The sequence below is a fragment of the Candoia aspera genome, chromosome 2 (assembly GCF_035149785.1).
Source record: "Candoia aspera isolate rCanAsp1 chromosome 2, rCanAsp1.hap2, whole genome shotgun sequence".
Taxonomy (NCBI): domain Eukaryota; kingdom Metazoa; phylum Chordata; class Lepidosauria; order Squamata; family Boidae; genus Candoia; species Candoia aspera.
The window spans coordinates 84123123-84145009 of NC_086154.1; the positions used below are offsets into that span (position 1 = coordinate 84123123).

Genomic DNA, 21887 nt, shown 5'->3' on the forward strand with positions numbered 1-21887 from the left:
AATCTTTCACACTGGCGGAATTAATACTATGTCGTGCATACAAGGCAAACATTTCTGACTCAGTCTACGTCTGATTAATGGTGCATTGTACGTAGGAGTGTATTCTGCAAAGGCTCGGAAACGCGCTTTTCCACTCTACACGATTTCACGCTCCCCAAAATTCAGAGCTCTCTTTACAAAGATTTCTCCGCGTGCTGACTCGACCTAACCTGCTGTGGCCTCCTACCAGTGACACCCCTCCTCTTGCTACTCTCATCTGCTTCCGATTGGTTCCCTTCGCTCGGGGGCCCTGTCGCGCGATTGGGTGGCTTTCCTCGAGACTTCGTCGTGCGATTGGCTCCGCTGTGAAACCGGGTGCCCGCCCCTTCTCGGACACCCAGCAGGTTGCGTTGCGCTCTCTCGGTTAGCTAGTTCCTGGTCTGACTTAGGCCCAAGCTCGGCGAAAAGGGGGGAGGGGCGAGAGTTACTGCTGCTGCTGGCGAGTGACTGCTTGGCGGGAGGGGGAAGAAGGGAGGGGAGCCAGCGCGGGGAGATGTTGCCCGAAGTGTAACTGCAGCACCGCCACCGCCGCGACCCTCCTCGCCATGATCATAGAGAACGTGGACGCGCTCAAGTCCTGGCTGGCCAAGTTACTGGAGCCAATGTGAGTGCGGGCTGGTGCGGGAGAGGCGTCAGGGGACGGCGGGCGGGGTGGCCTTCAGGTCCGCCAGGGGGGAGCGGAGGGTGAGGGGAGTCCTGGGATCTTGAGGCGGGGATTATGGGGCTTGACCCAGGGAAGAAGGTGGGCTGTGTTGGGAAGGGATCCGCAAGGGATGCGTGTATCGGGAGCAAAGGGATGGGGGCTAATAGGAGGAGGCACGGGACTAGCCAGAGACCCCGAGGAGGCGGCAGAGGGAGCGAGTCCTGCCGGTGGCGTGGAGGGTCGCTCTGCCTTGATTCCAAGGAAGGCGTCGTAGTAACAGGTACGGAATAAGCTGGAGACCGGCGGGAGGCACGTGAGGATGGAGGGAGTGTTCAAGCGCTTGGGCTTCTGCAGGAACAAAATGGGGGGTCTTGCTCGCCTCCTTGGTTCTCGACGAGTCCCGGTCGTGGTTTGAGAGTACTGCAGAGGAGGGTTTGACAGGGAGGCTGCTCTTCGAAGGCGCTGCGTGGAAGTAAAAAAACGTTCAGGGCATTGGCTCATTAGTGTAGAAACTCAGAGCAGAAACGAAAACATAGCCCATCCTTGGCTCGAACCAGTCCTCTAAATTCCGTTTTGAGTTGTATACTTTTTTTTTAAAGTATACAGAAGAAAGAGCAACCCACTAGAGTAATAAAATAATCATCAACTTAGATATTATTGGTGAACTAAACCAAGAGGTTTTTCTGAAGTTCTTTATGCAAGCCCCTTGTCCATAACTTTGAGGGATCCCTGCCCCATTTAAGTTTTGATAGAACAAAGGATTCTGACACATTATTTCATTTTACTTGATTCCACACTTGGCAAAAAATAATTCTTACCTTATAGCAGTAATTACATCTTGCAGGACATTCATGAGAAGTGGTCTTGTTCTTGATAAGTATTTTGGAATACAATTTGTATCTTCTGTTTACTGTGTCAGTTGTTTTGACAGAGGGAAATATTTTATTGAATAGATGCGTTATTCTTTAATTGTGTATGTGTTTATAACTACAAGTTATTTCTTATATCACAAATCACCTAGAGTTTTTTTCAAACTGACACTTAATAGATTGAAGTGTACATATTACATTACACGGTAGTATGCTACATTACATTTAAAACTGGTGAGTAGAAATTCCAGAGAAAATGCTTAAATAATCCCAGTTCCTAAATTTTTGTAATTAGATTATTACAAAATTTATTCTCTTTGGCCCTGCAAAAAACTTAATTCTGCTATCTTGAACTTTGCAGCCTATTTTAAGTGGTTTTGATATCTCATGAATTCTCAAATTTGGAATGCTGGTTTGGTTTCCTAAGATAAAAATAAAATTAGGTAGAATAATATTGAATTAATCTGTTACATAAGCATCAGCATTTCTAACTAACTCATGGAGTCTCAGTTTGAATTTTTATATCATATAAAATTGTAGGATTACAAATGCGCACCCAAATCTCTAAACACATTTGAAAGGCTGTTTACCATCCATATTTTTGTTGACTTTTATAGCTGAATGCAAAAGTTTAGACACCCTTGGTCATCTGCATTTCAATAAATCCTTAAATGAATAGAAGCTGATACAACCTGTAAGTGGTAGAACGTTAAGCACAACACCTTGCTGCAAATCTCAGAGCATGTTTACTATTTGTAAGCAGTTGTTTGCAGATTCAAAATAAGAAAACAATGTATGTGGCAAGTACAAAAGTTTGGACACTCTTTTAGTCAGCATTTTGTAACATTTCTTTTAGCAGAAATAACAGCTTCCAAACATCTGTAGCCAGCCACAAGTTTTTCTGTTCTTGCTTTTGGATTTTTTCCCACTATTCCTTGCAGAGATCTTCTAGCTTAGACGTTCTTGGGCTCCTAGTATGCATCCTCCCCATAGGTTTTGGTGATATTCAAGTCTGGGGACTCTACAGACCATTCCAAAACCTTTATTTTTCTCTCCTGTAAGAGCTTCATGGTTGATTTGGAAGTATGTTTCAGACTGTTGTCCTTCTGAAATATCCAACTTCTTTTCAGCTTCATTTTCTTCACTGCCTATGGGACATTAGCATGAAGATCAAGAAAAATCTCTGCCATAACTGCCTGAAAACTGGACATATCTACAAAACACAGCTCACAGATTACTGCAGACTACCTGCTGAAAAGTGTAACTAGCACTGGAGAAGTTGTCCACAGTACAGCATTCATTATACAAGAATAATCTGCAAGGGAGAGTTGCCAAATAGAAACTTTTTCTCCAACCTCATCACAAAAGTCATCATCTAAGGTATGCAAAAGAAACCTGAACAGGCCTGAAACATTTTGGAACAAAGTAGTTTGGACTGATGAATCAAAAAATTGAACAGCTTGGTCACAGCCTCATACTTAAGATATATTTGCAGAAAAAGGGTGAAGCATTTGAAGAAAAGAATACCTTAGCAACCATTAAGCACAAGGTGGCTCTTTATGCTTTGGGATTGTGTGTCAGTGGCACAAGAAATATTGTGCAGGTGGAAGGAGGAATAGATTCAACTTGATATCATATAGAAGCTGATGTCCCACTGTCAGTGAAGAAACTGAAGCCAAAACAGAGGTTGGCTATTTCAGCAAGAAATTATCTGGAACATACAGAAGATAAAGGCTCTAAAATAGCCTGCACAGTCCCCAGACTTGCATATTATTAAAAATCTGGGAAGATCTCAAACATGCAGAACTTGCAAGAAAACCTAAGAATATTTATTGTCTAGAAGAGTTCAATAGGGAAGAGTTGGGAAAAATTTCTAAAAGCAAAAATAGAAAGAATCTTAGCTGGCTATAGGAAATACTTGGAAGTTGCTATTTCTGCCAAAGGAAGTATTACAGAGTACTAAATAAAAGTACTCTGTCCAGACTTCTGCATCTACCATATTTACTTTCCAGTTAGGGATTCATTGAAAAATACACTTTAGTCAAGGGTGCCCAAACTTTTCTGTACAATTGTATGTGCACTTAATATATACTACTATGCAATTGTATTCTCTGCTATATTTTATTCGGTAATAAACATCTAAATGAAGATTTTCACATTCAGATTTATGGATTATTTATTTTTATTCTACAGTTACATAGTTGTTTGTTTATGACTACAGAAGCTCCTTGATTTTTTAAAATGGCTATACTCAATCTTGCATTAAGTTATATGGATGAATACATCCCAGTTGGTTGAGTTCACATAACATATCCAAAGAACTCAGGAGCCATAAGAATAGAGATCAAGGGAAAAACATCCACAAAGAAAGGGACGTTTGTCATGAAAAATCTAGACACACTGTAGGAGCTTACAGTGGTTCTTCTTCAGTATCTTGCCTCATTCTCTCATGTAATAATAAACATAGTTTATAACCCACAATAGCCTGGGTTCACATTATGTGAACCATAAACTAACCATATCACAGCTTAGCACAATGTGTGAATATGACCAATATGTAGAGCTGTGTGCAGTTGTTTCAAGACAAACCATTTTGGATAGTTAACTCAGTGTCATACTATTAAGTTAATGTTGAGAAGAATTGAGTTTACATTGTAAACTTAGTTTCAGCAGCAGAGAAAGACTGTTTAAACAAAACATTGATTGTTGTGTATGTAAACAAAGATTTATCAACACACAAGTACATATTTTAAATCTTTGTTTCAGAATCAACATTATACAGGCATTCTTAAATATGAGAAGTCTGTATAAAAAGATTTGTGTACCATATCCTATCTTGCATATGTACAGCTGTCTTACATTAAGCCTAAATATTGCTGTATGTCAGTATTTTCAAGTCTGCAATGGCCCTGCTTCCTGAAGATCTGCAGATACCTGGAGCTGAACCTGAGATCTTTTGCATGCAAGCTTTGTATTCTGTCACTTACCTGACTTGCTTCTTACATTCCACTGAAGTAGTGCTCAGCATTCTTTTGCAACCAAATATGCAAAATAGGGCTTTTGTATCAAATATTTTATTCTTAGTGTATTAATCTTCAAGAGATCTGTCGTTTTTTCCACGGCTCCTTACCACTTAGTTTTTCCCAATGCATTATAGTTTCACTGTAATTTATAATACACTGTGATAAGTTATAACTACTAATTTATGATTAAAGCTTTCAAATATCAATTATAAATCATATTTTAGTATTTTAAAAATAAGATCATTTAGTAAGCTAAGCATCACTGGATTCTTTGTAGTTCTGCACCCAGGAGGGAAAGGTATTAGATTGGATGGAATGAAAACTTTGCACAGAGCGATCTGACAGGACATGCAGAAAGGCCATAGAAGGGAGAGGAAAGAAAATGACAGGAACTCCCCAGATGAGTGGCTGATGTGAATGTGCAGAGGAGCAGCAGAAACAGAAATAACAACCTGAACAAAAACTTGAGGAAATGTGCAACTGAGGAAAGAAGAAAAAGCATCTCTGAAAAAAACTAGAGTATCTGAGCGAAAACAGGTGCTAACAAGGCTAACCAAGGGTCAGGCAGGCAGAAAGCAAAAACAGTTTTTCCCCAGCAAAATTGTGGCTTCTAAAGCAAGAACCTTGAGGAAATAACAGTGAAAAAATAATGTATAGAAAAGCTAAGACTGTAGTAGTGGAGCAAACTTCATATGTAGTCTTTAGTATGGAACTGTATGCTAGGTAGAAAAACTACAGGCTTGCTCATTCAATATTTTTAAATACATTTTGCTTGGACATAACCTTCAGTCTTCATGTTGTGGCTTTTGCTATGATCTGGCAGCCTTAAAGAGTTCCATAGTGTGAAGAAGTGTGGTAAATGAGCTGAATCTTACATTCTAGCTTGAATTAAGTTGCAAGTTACTTAATTTTAATCTCTTTCTATTCTATGTGAATAATGTGCTGCATCTTCAGAGAAGACTATTGCGACATTTCATCTTGTGTTAAAACTAAAGCTAAAAGTTATATGCTAACCAAACTATTTTTCCTCAGATGTGATGCTGATCCATCAGCCTTGGCTAACTATGTTGTGGCACTGGTCAAAAAAGACAAGCCAGAGAAAGAACTGAAGGCTTTCTGTGCTGATCAGCTAGATGTATTTCTGCAAAAAGGTACAGTTGTATATCTTTATTAATAACATATTGTGAATATACCAGATACGAATTTTTTCATTATAAATCTGAATTATAAATAATAGACATCATGATAGTGACTTACATATTTTATAATATCTTTCCAACACTGCTTATTAGTGCATTGTTGCTTTTCTTTTCAAAATATTTTAAAGTATATAATTTACCAAAAGAACTTCAGCTGTTGGGCAGATTAGAAGCATACTAATAAGGGCAAAGACATAAATGCCTGTCCCAGAACATCACATTGTCCTCATGGGAAACCTATAATCAAGTCAGGAAGCCACAGACTGGTTCCAGGAGTGAGACAAGACTGTATACTCTCTCCTTATTTATTCAACATATAAGCTGAATATACTTTAAGGGAAGCAGGATTGGAAGAAGATGACTGTGGTTTTAAAATTGGAGGAAGAAACATCAATAATCTGCCCTATGCTGACAACACTACTACGATAGCTGAAAATGCAAAGGATCTTTAGTAATAAAGTCCAGGAGCACTATGAAAAAAATGGGACTAAAATTAATTATAAAGAAGACCAAACTAATGACAACAGGTACAACAACCAGCCTTAGAATTGACAGTGAAGATATCAAAGTGCTAGATATATTCTGCCTTTTAGGATCAGCCATCAAAAGTAAAGGAACAAGCAGCCAAGAGATGTGCCACAGACCAGCACTTAGTTGAGCAGCCATGAAGCCTTTGAAAAGAGATTCAGATGTTGTGATGTGTCTATACCTACAAAGATCAGAATAGTGCAAGTGATGGTATTCCCTGTGACACTGTATGGAAGTGAAAGTTGGACTTTGAAGAACAGGATAGAAATAATGTTAACACTTTCAAACTTTGGTGTAAGAGAAGACTCCTGAGAATGCTGTGGACATCCAGGAAAACAAACCGATGGAACATTGAAAATCAACCCAGAGTTCTCACTCAAGGCAGAAATGACCAGCCTCAAATTATTTTACTTTGGCACACATTGTGCAAAGACCTAGCTCTCTGGAGAAAGCTCTAATGCTGGGAAAGATGAAAGACAAGAAGAGGTTGACTAGCAGCAAAGTGGATGGACTCAGTTACAGTGGTGATGGGTCCACTCTTGGAAGACCTGAAGGACCAAATTAAGGACAGATCATAGAGAAAATCTATGTGATCCCTAAGAATCAACACCGCCTTGATGATAGATAATTAATATAAATGCCTGATCCACTCCACAAAATGTTGATGCTAAATTACATGGAAATTTGCCCCAGCTGGGTGGCAGCACCTAGTCAGCCTTTGCTTATCTTAAAAAGCTAAGCAGAATTAGACTTAGTTACTTGGATGGGAGATCACCAGGGAACACAGGGCTGTAGACTAAACCAAAAGTTTTCTTAAAAAAAAAACCCTCAGAAGATGGCAGTAGCAAAAACATTTGAATATCATAGGACTTTGACAAATTAAAACATTAATCAAATAAAGTGCTGTTATTTTTTGTCACATAATACTGGCTTTGTTCAGATGCAACATTCCCTCTGCTTCCTATAATAAGAATAGCCCTTCCTGATCATGGCAAGGCCCATCTTACTCCAGCATTCAATAGGCCTAGTTGTTTTAAGTTTGGAGAACCTACCAGGGCAGAATATATCAGTGTGCATGTACTTCCTGTCTGCAGCTCTAACTTGGATAGGGAACTTGGAAGCAAGCCGCTATATCTCCACCTCCCAGCCTTGGTCCAAACTGAAAACAACTTAGCTTGCCCATGCTATACAAGATGGCTAATATGGTTATTAAGACTTGTTATTTCTTCTAGAAGAGGTAATCATGTAGCATAATTTGGGATTTTATGATGAAACTCTATGAGATTAGATATGCTTTTGTTTAAAATTGGTGACATTTGATTTTTATCAGAGATTGCCAAAATGCAGGGGAATATTTGTTTGTCAGTGTACTAAAGAATGCCATAGTTCGGGTAAACGGGGAAAAAAAATCTAAATTTCACTATGGCACCCGTGAATTCAATTTTTTCCCCCCAACAGGCTATGAACCTAGTGCCTTGAAGAAATGATACCAGTTTCAAAATGAAATTTATACCATCATCTTCAGCACACAGAATTACTCCCAATGGATTCTTAATATAGTTTTAAGAACATGAGCCTGAAATCTGAACTATTTTAGGCATAATCAAGGGCAGGGCAAGCATGCAGTATTTAATTTTTCAAATTCAGATGTCAGGTCTCCTGATCACATCACAATTTATGTTTGAAACAGTGTGGTTGTGATGCTTCTGTTGTTGGAAAAACAAGTTCAAAAATCTTTCAGTTACTGGGATTGAATTGGTCTGGAGAAAAAAAGACAGAACTGTGTTTAATACAAAATTAGAAAGTTAGATTCATTAGAAAAATGATTAATTTCCTTGCTTGTCTCCGACAGAAACATCAGGTTTTGTTGATAAACTGTTTGAAAGCCTATATACTAAGAATTACCTAGTTCCTAATGAACCAGCAAAACCAGAACTGAAGTCTAATCAAGGAAAAGAAGAAATCAAAGAGGAGGCAATGGTAAGTTTTTCAGTGTAGTTTCCTTGATACTCAGAGCAGTCCTATGCAAGTTCATTCAGAATTAACCCCTATAGTGTTCACTGAACATACTCTAAGGTGGTTGTCTGCAAGATAGACTTGTGCAGTGCAAGTTGTAGCACATCACTCAGAAGTAAGCCCCAGTGAAATGTAATGGGATTTATTCCCACGTAAGTGAGTGTAACAGTACTACCTTCTAGTTTTACTTGATACCTGATGTATAGTTTCCCTTTAATTTCTGAAGGAAACAGGATTTACTATATGTACATAATCCCTAGTATGCTGCTCTGAGGTATAATGTGCACTTAGACAGAATTATCAATTGCATCTTTGATGCTTAATAAAGCTGGCTGAAGCTAAATATTGTTGAATTCCCCATGCTTTGGGAAAGAAACCTTCGTGAATAGCTTTTAATTTGCTGTCAGTTTTTGCTTTGAAAACCAATTGTCCATATTCATGCAGGTCTTCTGCTTTTGTTAGAAAACGCGATAACAATTGATCAAAAGTTGCCATGCAGGAAAGTACAGGTATTGATACATATCTATGCTATTATCTGTTTTGATTCCAGCCAGTTAAACTTCCAGCATAGTAAGTTAAGGTCAAGGTCATTATAATTGTGATGGTGATATTACCTAGAGATTAATTGTAAGAATGTTACACTATAATTGGAAGATACATGTTTTTAGTCATATATGCCTGGATATAAGATGTATAATTTAGGATTAACAGAGATTTTGTTACTTCTAGTGATAATGCCATTATAACCTGTAATGTAATGCTAAGTGAGTGAAATAAATATTGATAATGCTGAAAAGAAATGCATGCCCTTTCTGATGTTAGAGCATGGATAGTTAGCCTGCTGCACAAATTATGGAAGGGAGACAATCAGCAAGAACTTAATAGTATACTAATTGGAATTAGGAAGACTAACTGTTCTTTATTATATGGGGTGCTAGAATTGTGTGTACTTATTCTTAAGTACTTAATTAGTTAGGCATGCACTATGTTTGCCAAGAAAGTTTGCTGCCATGTTGATTACTCTTTTTTTTCCTTCCAATTCCTTTATTGAAAAATACACAATGTCTCAGTAGTAAAGGGAAGTTTCTCATAATACACAGAATTTGCATATTTGTAGATCTCCGTAGGGAGCCAGTATATACTGTTTGATGTGTTGGGGCACTTAATATCATGTATAGTTATTTATAATGGAATGTCTCTGTTCTCTATAGATACTCTACCATTTGCTTTCATTTAATTTGGCTCTTTCAGTCACGGTATTTATCAGGGATGCATGAAAAGTTCCTTGCAAGGATTGTCCCATGCATGAAACAGTATTGGTTGGCCCATACTTGGACCAAAACATAGTGTTTTGTCTGAGCATGGATGGACCTTGAACATGCATGTTCCAGCATGAAAACAACAAGGAAAATTAAAGCCAATAGTACTGGTGCTGCCAGCAAGGAGAAAAAAAAGGTGCCAGAAAGATGGGGGAGGTATTGACTAGTCAGGGAAAGCCATTTGTGGGGTGTAGGCTAATTGAATAAGGAAATAGCAGCTATGATGAAGGAAGCTGCTGCGAATGTCAAACAGGTGGCTGGGTGGAACAGTTAGATATGCCATGCTTGAATTTAACTTTGGTAGCAGAGAATGTAAGGCAGGCAGGCAGGCTGGCACACAGCATGGAGAAGGGAAGAGAAACATGGGACACTACCATCATCCTACTCACCTCTTTAGATTTTTCTTGGATAAAAGCCAGAACATGGCCATGGTTTGGCTGGGCCAAGACCCTGGCTAGAACAGTCTAGTGAACCTCTGTTTTGCTAAATGTCAAGGTAATGATCAGACGCCCAGACATTTAGATCCAGAGACAACACACCAGTAAGTAAGGAGACTTTAAGCTTTATTGTTAACTTAACTGTGGCAGACAAATTGAACAGAAACACAAGAAAGCCTACCAAGCCAGATGATAAGAAATCTCACTTCAGCTGTCAGGAGCTCCAGAAAAGCAACAGCGGAGAGTGCCCAAGCCAATTTTGCATACAGCACCCGGTACCAGGGTCTGTGGCCAAGCTCTAAACTCAAGAGGCGATCCTAAGTTTTTTATCAAACTCTGGCCCTAAAATCTCATGACTCAATTTCCATGGTACCGAGACTGCAGGATCTGACCTTGACTAGATAGTTCCCAGGGTCTGGGGCACCTGTTTATGACATAATCCAAGAGCCTGGGAAGCTATACAGATAAGCTAGTGCTAACATAAACAATCTTGGGGTTTTCTCTTTTCCCCCCTTTTCAAGCAAGTGAAAAACAAGCAGGTTTAGCATAGCTCAGAATGAACTCTAAACTTCTGTAATCTTCTTAATATGAAAAAGAAGTCAAAAAATGTCACAAACTCCTCAGAATACAATGGTCTTCCACCCTGCCATTACATCCTCTGAGCCACAGTGCCCTTGTTTTCATGCACCGAACAAAACAGATTTTGCAGTTCATGCATACCCCTACTTTTTCTAAAGTCAAAGATAAATCTGGATGATTCAGTTGAAGAATTGTGGCTAAAAGATAATTAGATCTTTGGAGAAAATATATCTAATTCATAAGCACAAAAAGCTGATGTGATATCAGGTAGTTTTCAGTGCTGTGTTAAGTTTCCTTTTATATTTGTACTTTTATTCATTTAGCATTAATATTTTATTATAGATGCTAAATATTGTGTTAAAGAACATTGATTCTTCCTATTTCACAAGTTAGTCTGGAAGATTGCAAAAGTTTATTCTCATCCTGTTTGTAATCCCTTTGTTTGATCATAATGGCTTGTATTTTGTTTGTTTGATTACCAGGGCAGAGGCTGCCATTTTAAAGGTTGTACTGTTCATAACACAATGGATGTTTTATTTAGGAATAAATGTAATTGGAAAAGTAACATGTGTTATGTAAAGATTAATGTGTTTTTAACTCAGACTCTCTCTATTACATTTGAGAACTCTGCTATATTTAGCTAAGGTCAAGTGAGAGACGATATCTTTGTATCACATAGTCCTCCTCTCATATACGTGCAGTGATTTTTCTCTCTCCTCCTAAATTGTTCTTTGCTATCAAATTATTCATTGGGACAATTTCACTTGAATTTAAGACAGATTTTGACTTTCTGGAGATAATTTAGGGACAGATCGTCATGGAGAAAATCTATGTGGTCACTAAGTGTTGACACTGATTTGATGCCACATAATCAAATAATTGCTTGCTAACTTCCTTCCACAAAAAGTTCAGGAAAATATTATACAGTGGCTAAAGCAGGTCCACAATGTGTTCTGTGTAGACCACCTCTGTGATAGTTCAGAAAGGGCAGTTCTTTTGCTTACGAAGACTTACTATCCAAAATAAATTTCCATTGAAAGCTGAAGCACATTATTTATGGTAGGGTCTTTGCAGGGAGGTGATTTACAGATCTTATAAATTAATAAACATACCTGTTTTCACTATGAGTAATTGCTAATTTTAAAACACTAGTAATTTTCTAAAGTTCACTACAATATGAGCAGAAGCATTGGTACAAAAGCATAGGTGCTATCTTCTTAATGTATTCACTTCACCACACTTTGGTTTGTGCCAAAAGAATTTGAAAGGAACACAGTAGCGAAAGACTGAAGGGAATAAAGTATCTGTTGAAGTCACCTTCGATATCAACATTATCTAAATGAATACAGTGATAAAATGATAAGCATTTGAAAGGGTGTTTTACACAGCTCTAGTTTGTCTTCTGCTTCAATAATAAAATCTAAAATAAAGATGCATACAAAAGTTTAGTCAGATAGTATGTCTCAGTAAATCCCTAAGTGAACCAATCTTGACACAGTGTCTACATGGTACAAAGTTAAATATGACATGATTCTGCAAATTTCAATACATACTTACTATTTACTTGCAAATTTTAAGGTTCAAAATAAGAAAACAGTGAATGTGGCAGGGTGCAGAAGTTTGGACACCCTTTTAATCAGCATTTTGCAATATTTCTTTTGCCAGAAATAACAGTTTCCAAACATCTCCTGTAGCCAGCTAGAAGTTTTTCTGTTCTGGCTTCCTGCTACTCCATGCAGAGTTCTTCTAGCTTAGAAATATTCTTGGGTCTCCTAGCATACACTGCATGTTTGAGATCTCCACACAGATTTTCACTAATATTTAAGCTTGGGGACTGTGCAGGCCTTTCTAAAATCTTTATCTTTCTTTCCTGTAAGTACTTCATATTGATTTGGAGATATGTTTCTGATCATTGTTTTTCTGAAATATCCAGCCTCTGTTTCAGCTACATTTTTTTCATTGACTGTGGAATATTCTATGATACATCGATATTTGGTTGAATCCATTCCTCCTTCCATCTACACAATATTTCCTATGCCACTGACTACCACACAACCTGAAAGCGTAATAGAGCCACTCCTGTGCTTAGTGGTTGGCAAGGTGTTCTTTTCTTATTTATTTATTACCTTTGAGTCAGTCTTGAGTCCTGTTGACTGAACAAACAAGTCCATGCTTTTTTTTGGCAACATTTTTCAAAAGTGGTTTGCCATTGCCTTCTTCCAATGGCTGAAAAAGAGTAGCATGGTGCCTAAGGCAGGACTGGGGCTCACGGTTTCCTGGTACTAGCCCAGTGCCTACACCAAACTAGCTCTTTTTCTTTTCTTCTTTTTAATTTCTAATTTCTATTTTTTTTTTTAAATTTCCAAATGCTTCACTCTCGCCCCTCCCCTCCCCTTGTAGATTGCCAAACTGTTCAATTTTTATTTTTTAAAGTTATCTTATGCTTCATAAGAGTGAATTATCTTCATTTTAATTTGCTTGGAGGACACCATGGTTGTTGAAAGTAGATAAGAAAAGCCATCACAACCTAAAAGGCTAGAAGAATCAAAGTATTTGTTAAACATGCTACTGTCAGTTCTTGGTTGAATGCTTTTCAGTGGATCTGATGTGTTTGGCAGAACAAAGCAGTTTTATCTTAAGGGCATGTTAAAAAATGAAAATGTAAATTTTAAAAACTCGAACTATTTGATTTGTAAATTTGTATTTCAAGATTTTCAAGGCTGATGTACATGTTCCATAAGCTAGCTACAGCGTATCCCCATAAAAGCAATAGGTATACTGTAACATTATTTTTTCAAGTTCCAGATGAGAAATTGAGCAACTTTTGGGTTTGCCATTATCTTCATGGAGAACATTCATTTCTGAAGTATGCAGATCTGTTATGGACCCCTAGCTCCTACTCTTTTCCTTTGTAGTTTTCAAAATTGAGGCAGTAACTCAAGGAAGAAAAAGTGGTTTGGTTTGTGCAGAGAACATACTGTGAGTCAGGGTTTGATTGGACTTGTTCTGGGCAGTTGCAGCCCCGCTTGTTCCAGGTTTCAGGCAAGACAAATTCCAGACACTCTTGCAAGATGAATAAGGCAAGGATGGTGCACCTTTCTCTTCCACCATCCCTGCTTGCTCCTTCTAGTAATTCCAGCACCCGTCCCTTCCTGAAGCTTCCTTTCATTGCTACAGCCACCATACATGTATTCAACCACAGCACCACCCAACAAAAAGAGCCCATGCCCATCCCTTTCCCAAGCATCCTAGCATATTCCTTCCCTTCACTGCTGCTGTCACCACACCTGGATTTCAAGCACAGCATAATGGTACTGCAATACCCACCCCTTTCCCCCAATCTTTTTGCGTATTGTCTCCTATCCCAGAACCCTCATGCCTAGAACATATGTGTTCTTTGTCTATACCCACACTAAACATGCATGTATCAAGTCTGGATCTGAACAGACCACGTGCTGTTTTGTGAACAGAATGGTTCACACATGGAACATTTTACATGTCTCTGTATTAACCCATTCTGATTTAAGGAATGCTGCAAGAAACTACAGTATATGTGCTACACATTTATGTACATTAATAATGATTTCAATAAAATCTCGATAAAATAGTTAAGAGCAGAGACATCACACTGACAACAAAGGTCCGCATAGTTAAAGCAATGGTGTTCCCCCTCATAACATATGGCTGCGAGAGCTGGACCATAAGGAAGGCTGAGAGAAGGAAGATCGATGCTTTTGAACTGTGGTGTTGGAGGAAAATTCTGAGAGTGCCTTGGAGTGCAAGAAGATCAAACCAGTCCATCCTCCAGGAAATAAAGCCAGACTGCTCACTTGAGGGAATGATATTAAAGGCAAAACTGAAATACCTTGGCCACATAATGAGAAGACAGGACACCCTGGAGAAGATGCTGATGCTAGGGAGAGTGGAGGGCAAAAGGAAGAGGGGCCGACCAAGGGCAAGGTGGATGGATGATATTCTAGAGGTAACGGACTCGTCCCTGGGGATGCTGGGGGTGTTGACGCCCGACAGGAAGCTCTGGCGTGGGCTGGTCCATGAAGTCACGAAGAGTCGGAAGTGACTAAACGAATAAACAACAAAAAATATATATCACTTTAATTTTTTTTAATGTTGTTAAACATCTGTTGGTTATTTTTAGGCCAATAAGTGGTTCTCTGTTAAAGTTACTGCTTTGTTACTCCAATCATTGTGGTTTATTTGATAAATAATTTCCATCTTTGTTTTTAGACATTTCAGGAATCATTTGAAGAAGACCGAGAAGGCAAAAAGAAGAAATACACTAGCCCCCAGAAAAATCGTTCAGAGTCTAATGAACAAAGGTTTGTGTTTATTCATAACAAAGTATGTATTACCTTCTTTTTATTATTCTCAGATTGTCTTGCTATACATTCTGATTAAGTTAAATGTGATTCACTTGCAGTATTGGATCTGCTGTGCTTACTGATTCAAATGGTTGGTGTGTGGCAGGAATATTTTTTCATCTGTGCTGATATACATCTGAATGAGATTTATGAAGTATTACAATCTGTACCAGTACAAGAAACTTTAGAATAGCATTGTGTTTAGAATAGTGCATCTACCAGGCATACTGAACTTCTAGTCCTTCTTCTACCTAGTAGTCAAAAATGTTTATATTTGCTATCTCTTTTCTGTTTGTTTTTGTTTTTCTTGAAGCATAGATTTTCACACATTGATTTTTGTAAAAAAAAAATCTTATTGTTACATTTTAATGCTATTAACATTTTAGGTTGTTTGAAAATCCAATTCTTAATTTTTTGTTTTTGGTTTTTAAATAGAGCTAGGGAAAGAAAAAGAGATGATGGCAAGTGGAGAGACTACGATAGATACTATGACAGGAATGACTTGTACAGAGAGAAATATGATTGGCGAAGGGGAAGAAGTAAGAGTCGCAGTAAAAGCAGAGGGCTAAGCCGAAGTCGGAGCCGCAGTAGAGGTAAAAGCAAAGACCAGGATGCAAACAAAGAAAGGGATGCCAGCAGAAATATTGGTGAGTTGCTATTATACCCAAGTAAGACTATGAAAACAGATTAAAAAGCATGATATATATATATATATATATATTTTCACCTAATTTTGATAAATGATTAGAATTGATTTAGAAAATAGCAGACTACATACTGCTCTGTAAAGTACCCTAATCCAGGGAATTTAAATTTGTTCTCAAGTGTATTCTAATAGATGGTGCTTTCTGTTATACTCTGCCTACTGCTAGATGTTGCTGTTCTGAATTATACCTCTTTCAGCAAAGAGGCAATTGATATTACTTATTTCTAAATAATACCTACTCCTGTAAATTACATTTAAATCATATGGTAAAATAGTGTTTTAGAAAAAAAAATCTAATAATTGAAATCATTTATGTAAGAACACAGTTTTTGTTTCTGAATGAAATGTCTATAAGCTCTGCACAGAGAGCCTGACTACGGTTTTGCTACTGTCAAAAGTGTGACTTAGCAGTATTTGAAGATTTTAATTGAACAATAATAAATTATTATAGTGTTAATTTTTAATGCAGAATTATGACGTCTCAAAAGAACTGCGGAAGAGAGTATTAACTTACCCAAATTTATTGTGAATTTTCAAACAGACCACAGAGAGCGAGCCAAATTCAAGTGTGAAAGAAGTGACATGGAGAGTTCATACAACCCTGTGTCTTTGTCTTCCATAAATTCAGCCGAGCAGTATTCCTCTGGAGCGCAGTGTATTCCTAGTGCTGTTACTGTGATTGCACCTGCTCACCATTCTGAAAACACAACAGAAAGCTGGTCAAATTACTATGGCAATCATTCTGCACCTAATTCATTTGGCAGGAATGTTCCACCAAAAAGGCGGTGTCGAGATTATGATGGTAAGTGGTGCTTCTGCTTGTGCTACTTTCAGTTTTGAATGTTTTTTTCAAAACATAACATAAATGAGACTAGCACCATACAGATCATATATACATTTCTATGATTAACTTCATTCTACTTCACTGACACGGTTTTTGTGCTTAATTTAGTAAGAAATGCTGTTCCAAGTTTGAGGATCATAAACAAGATGCCCTCCATGCTATTACTTACAGTTGTTTGCTGTCATGTGTCTCCCTGTGGGCCCATTCTGCACAACCACCCAAAAGGAGAGCATAAGACAGGGGAGAATGTCTCCTGTTTCTTGTTTCTCATTTTTCTGAGATTGACTTAGAGGAGACAAATAGGGAGAAATAAAAAGTGTCCCATGTTGCTGACTCACAGTCTACACCCACAAATATGCTCTATATTTTGATTGATATTCATGTCAAATAACATTTTAATGCCTTAACCTAAATATTATGGAGAAAGGCATGGAGTAGGCTAAAAACCCTTTTTTTGTGTGTGCATTTCAGAAGATTTTCATTTGATTTCATCTCCCTAATAGCTCCTTTATTATTCTAGAATAGTTGTTCATTTGTATAGAAAAATACTCAGAAGAACTGCAGTTACTATTATGGTAATTTAAGGCTGATGCTTCTTTCCATGTGAAACAGAATGGGCTGTATCAAGACCATGCAATGCCATTGTCCATTGCAGTACGTAACATATACTTTCGTTAGGAAAACAGTCTTTAACAAAACCTCATTCTTTTGTATAATGAAACAGTACTACATAGTGTAATGAAAAGCTGACTACATAGACATTAGTTATCAGTATGACAGTTGATGTTTTATATGACTTTTTTCTTTTTCTTTCTTAATAGAACGAGGATTTTGTGTACTTGGTGATCTTTGTCAGTTTGATCATGGAAATGACCCACTAGTAGTAGATGAAGTATCTCTGCCAAGCATGATTCCTTTCCCACCACCGCCTCCAGGACTTCCTCCACCTGGAATGCTAATGCCCCCAACCCAAGGTCCAACTCACAACATGAGAATGCCAGGCCCACAGTTACATCCTCGGCCGCCACCACTTGTTAGAATTCCCATACCAAGTAAGATTTTTTTGTAAAATAGTCCTTTAACATAAAGTAGTCAATTATGTATAACACTAACAATAGCAAATAGGAACAATGCAACATAGTACATTAAAAAAATATGTGACATATCAAAAATTATAAGTCTATTCAGCCTTACGTTTGTAACTGTGTAAGATTGCAGCCAGAAAATAAATGGAATCTCTTATTGATACAGAAGTGGAACTCCTACAGATGATACAAAGATAAAAGTATGTTGTTGAAGTCCAAGAGAAGAACTTGGAGCTTGCTGGATTTTTTACATTTATCAAAATAAACTTAGTGGATAAGATTTCTCATACAGGTAGTTCTTGCTTAACAACCACAATTGAGACCAGAATTTTGGTTGCTAACCAAAGCAGTCATTAAGTGAATCCAGCCCAATTTTACATCCTTTTTGCGGTGGACATTAAGTGAATCACTGCAGTTGTTAAGTGAATCACCCAGTTCCCCATTGATTTTGCTTGCCAAAGACTGGCTGGGAAGGTCAAAAATGGCAATCATGTGACCATGGGATGCTGCGATGGTCATAAATGGTAACCAGTTGCCAAGCACCCAAATCGTGATCATGTGACCACAGGGACACTGCAACGGTTGTAAGTTGGTTTTTTTAGCGCTGTCGTAAGTCTGAACCATCAGTAAACAAATGGTCATTGAGAACTATTCACTATTTTATACTTCTGTTAAGTATAATTAGAAGTATAATACTTCTGTCTAATTATACTTAAAAGAAGGAAAGTTTAATCTCAATTTTAAAACAGACCAATTCATTCTATTCTGTTCTGAAATGGTATAGATGCCCTTTGTGCTGTGTAGAAAGTTGTTGATCAGCCTGTTTGAACGTGAAATCTTAATGAAATATTAAATATCTAAAGAACTAACTTTTCAGTTACAATTAGTGTCTCTGCCGTGTCATGATATTTGCAAATACATGGTAACAACAACAAATTGAAAATATAAACTCTTTAAGAACTGCAGGGGAGATTCTGATTCGTGCCCCCATGCAGCCATGATTTTCAATAGCTTTCTAGTGTCTCTGCCTTACCTATATGTCAGATTTATTAGAGTTAAATGGTAACATCAGGGAAGGGAATCATTCTTCGAAGGATGGCTTATAGCAGTAGGTATTGGGGTCATTCATGCACCAGATTACAAGGTAGAGTGGATAATTTGGAACTGATTTTTATTTCATGGGACAAAATAGATTATTATAAACACATTCTGTTCTGAGGGTCTCTCTCAAACGCTTCAATTCCATTTTGTTCTTCTGGAGCTCTGAGGCCATGCAAAGATTTCTATTGTGGAGGCAGTGGGAGAAATGTGGCTTTTGTTGTTTTTGTAAAATAATACAGTGGGTAATAGGAAGTATTGGATTTAGTAATCGGCAGGTCTTAAAGTAAACTCTTTTCAATAAGGCAGCTGTTTGTTGCCTTATTGGTTGGTTAGTCCAGTCCAGTTGGTTGGTTCAGTCACAGCAGCTTGAAGAACAGAAATATCTCAAAAGTTGTAGGATGTTATTAGTTTTCACATTCACTGTACATAACATTATCTCATTGTTGGCCACTCACAATGAGCATGTGTGGTGATTTTCTTTGAGTTGCATTAGGTAGCTAGTTTGGTCCAGCATTTGATTTATGGAGAAAACAAATGAGTTAATTCCTATACCCCTACTGCAATGCCCTACTGTATTCTTGAAGGGACGTCATGTAGAATAATTGTTTAAAGAGGTAAGTGACCTGACTAGCATTTCTGTATTTTATTCCAGGGCCTCCTTTATCTCAGTCCAGTTTGATTAACAGCCGTGACCAGCCAGGAACAACTACCGTGCCCAGCCTTGCACCAGTGGGGGCAAGACTACCTCCCCCACTACCCCAAAGCCTACTATATTCAGTATCAGAACGTAAGCAAATAATGATTTCTGTATCTCACAGAATATATTGATGTTTGCTAGCTGCAAATGGGAAATAATGGTCTCCTATTTCTCTAATGAGGGTCAGTCCTTGCATGATAAAATATAGTTTGCATCTAATGAAATGGACTATAGTCTCTAAACATTTACTCCATTACAGAAGTGTTAATGGCACCTTAACATGGCATAGGGCCTGGTTACTTGAAGGACTGCCTGTCTCTCATAACATCTGCTTGGCTGATTTGATCCTGCAGGGTTGGCCCACTTGGGTTCCTTCAGTTAATGTCATCTCTCAGGACCCTGGAAGCTCACCTTCTCTGTAGTAGTACCTGCCCTCTGGAACAAGGTTCCCCTGAGATCCAGATGGCTCCCACTCTGCTCTTGTTTAGAAAAGCTGTGAAGATCTGGCTCTCACCTAAGCCATTGGCGAGAGAGAGTGAGACTCCTCACTTTATCGCGCTTGCCATCTTTTATCTTTATCTTTTATGATTTATTGATTTTATTGTAATTCCTTTACTTGATTGTTGCAAGCCCCCCAGAATTGTTGAAAATCAGGCAGTGTACAAGATTAAATCATCATCTTTAAGGTGCTACAAGACTTGTTGCAATAGATTTATTACTTTCCAGCTGGGTAGTTGTATCAATTAATAGCATTTCTGTGGAACTGAAACTTTTTAAATTGCTTTCCAACCTTTGAGAGTTCCTTTCAAGTCCTCAGCTTTTTCTAGTCAATTAGGTAAGTATCAAACATGTTTATACACTTAACTATTTTTCCTTCCAGGCACTTTTAACCTCATGATTGGTTGAATCTGCTTAGATTTGGGAGATACTTTGATTATATGTGCTTTATTCTTTTTAAAAAATACAGCAATTACTGTTTTTTTTTAAGTGTCATTGCAGAAATTTATAGATTTTTTTTCATTATACTTACAAAATGCATCTTGGGGATGAGCAAAATGTTCTTTGAACACTGTCCTATACATGGAACAGCTGGTTTGGATGGTCCGTACATAAACCAGAACATGCCTATTGCACATGGTTAGTATGTGGGCGGAAGAAAACAGGCATTTGTTTGAGCTATAAGTAGGGATGGTGGAGCAGGAAAAGGAGTCAAGGACATCAGCTTCTTTATACATACATACATAAATTTTATTAAAAATTACAATTGGAACACTAAAAGCTAATACAAACTAAAAAAAGAGTTAAAAAAATAGGTGCCAAAAAGAAAAAACAATGTATTAAAGAAAAGAAATATATGAAGAAGTGACTTCCCCCTTCATCACAAGTATAAACAATTTTAGTAACTTACTACATTATCTTAAAATACAAAAATTATCTCTTCCCATATTTCATCTCATCTATAAAAGCCTTAAACCCTCGTCATTTCAGTCCTGATCAGCAAAAGTCCATTAGGGGTTACCAGAGAAAACAATATATCTATTTTAACCTTGATCAAATAACCCAACTTTATATTCCTTCCTTTTACTTCTAACAATCTTGATCTATAGTCCTATCAAATAATGTCCTAGAATTTGATTTTTATTTTCATTTTTTCTTTGCCCCTTCTTACAAAATTCTTCAAAGCTTTAACAAGCCTTTTTTGTGAATCCAATATAGGAAAATTATCCAGGTCACTCTCTCAATTTGTTATTTGCATATCCTTTTTAATTATTAAGACATCAGGTTTCTTTTGTATGTCCAATGTAGCATCTTTTTCCATGTCATTTGTCCTAACTTAGGGCGAAGTACCACGCTGAGACAATGAGTAGGTCTCTAGTGTTTACTGAAGGCTCAGAAAGTAAGAATCCTGTCAAACTGAAAGAGCATGGGAAACCCACACAGATAAATCGAAAACTCAAGGCCAATCTGCTCTGAGCTTCTTTGAAGGACAGTTCAAAGCCTCTAAACTATGCATGCGTTTTCCCCCCTGGATAGGGGCCCCTTTCTGCTCACCATCAGTATTCATGACATCATTCTTGTAGCCTGTCATTTTTAAATCTACTTTCAAATCAGTCTCAATATTGTCAGGTAAAACTTGTTCCTCTTCCATAACATCTTTTAAACACAGTCTGTCTATAGAGGCAGACACTCTTAAAATTAACTTCAGGGTCCATTGTTCAAAAATATCCTTCAATATGTCCAATGTTAAAATATTTTGCTTCATATTTCTAAGTTGATTTTGAGTGTTCTTCTCCTTTCATTGTATTCTTTAGTTCCTTCTGGTTCCCTCTAGTGTCTAACCTTCAAAGTCCCATCCTAACCTTTTTTAAAAAAAGAATTCAAAACAAAAGCATTTTCTTAAGGGAAGGATTTTTATAATTAAT

General features: G+C 37.6%; 1 protein-coding gene across 1 annotated transcript in view; it reads left to right on the plus strand.

Annotated features, from left to right (window-relative positions):
- The first annotated feature begins 422 nt into the window (after positions 1-422).
- The window catches only part of RBM27 (RNA binding motif protein 27), a 45370-nt gene continuing 23905 nt past the window's right edge, over positions 423-21887 (plus strand). Inside the window, exons 1-8 of the mRNA XM_063292365.1 lie at positions 423-643; positions 5607-5725; positions 8154-8281; positions 14898-14989; positions 15467-15678; positions 16279-16539; positions 17403-17633; positions 19420-19554. Coding sequence (XP_063148435.1) covers positions 585-643; positions 5607-5725; positions 8154-8281; positions 14898-14989; positions 15467-15678; positions 16279-16539; positions 17403-17633; positions 19420-19554 — 1237 coding nt within the window. The 5' untranslated portion in view covers positions 423-584. The remainder of the gene's footprint in view (positions 644-5606; positions 5726-8153; positions 8282-14897; positions 14990-15466; positions 15679-16278; positions 16540-17402; positions 17634-19419; positions 19555-21887) is intronic.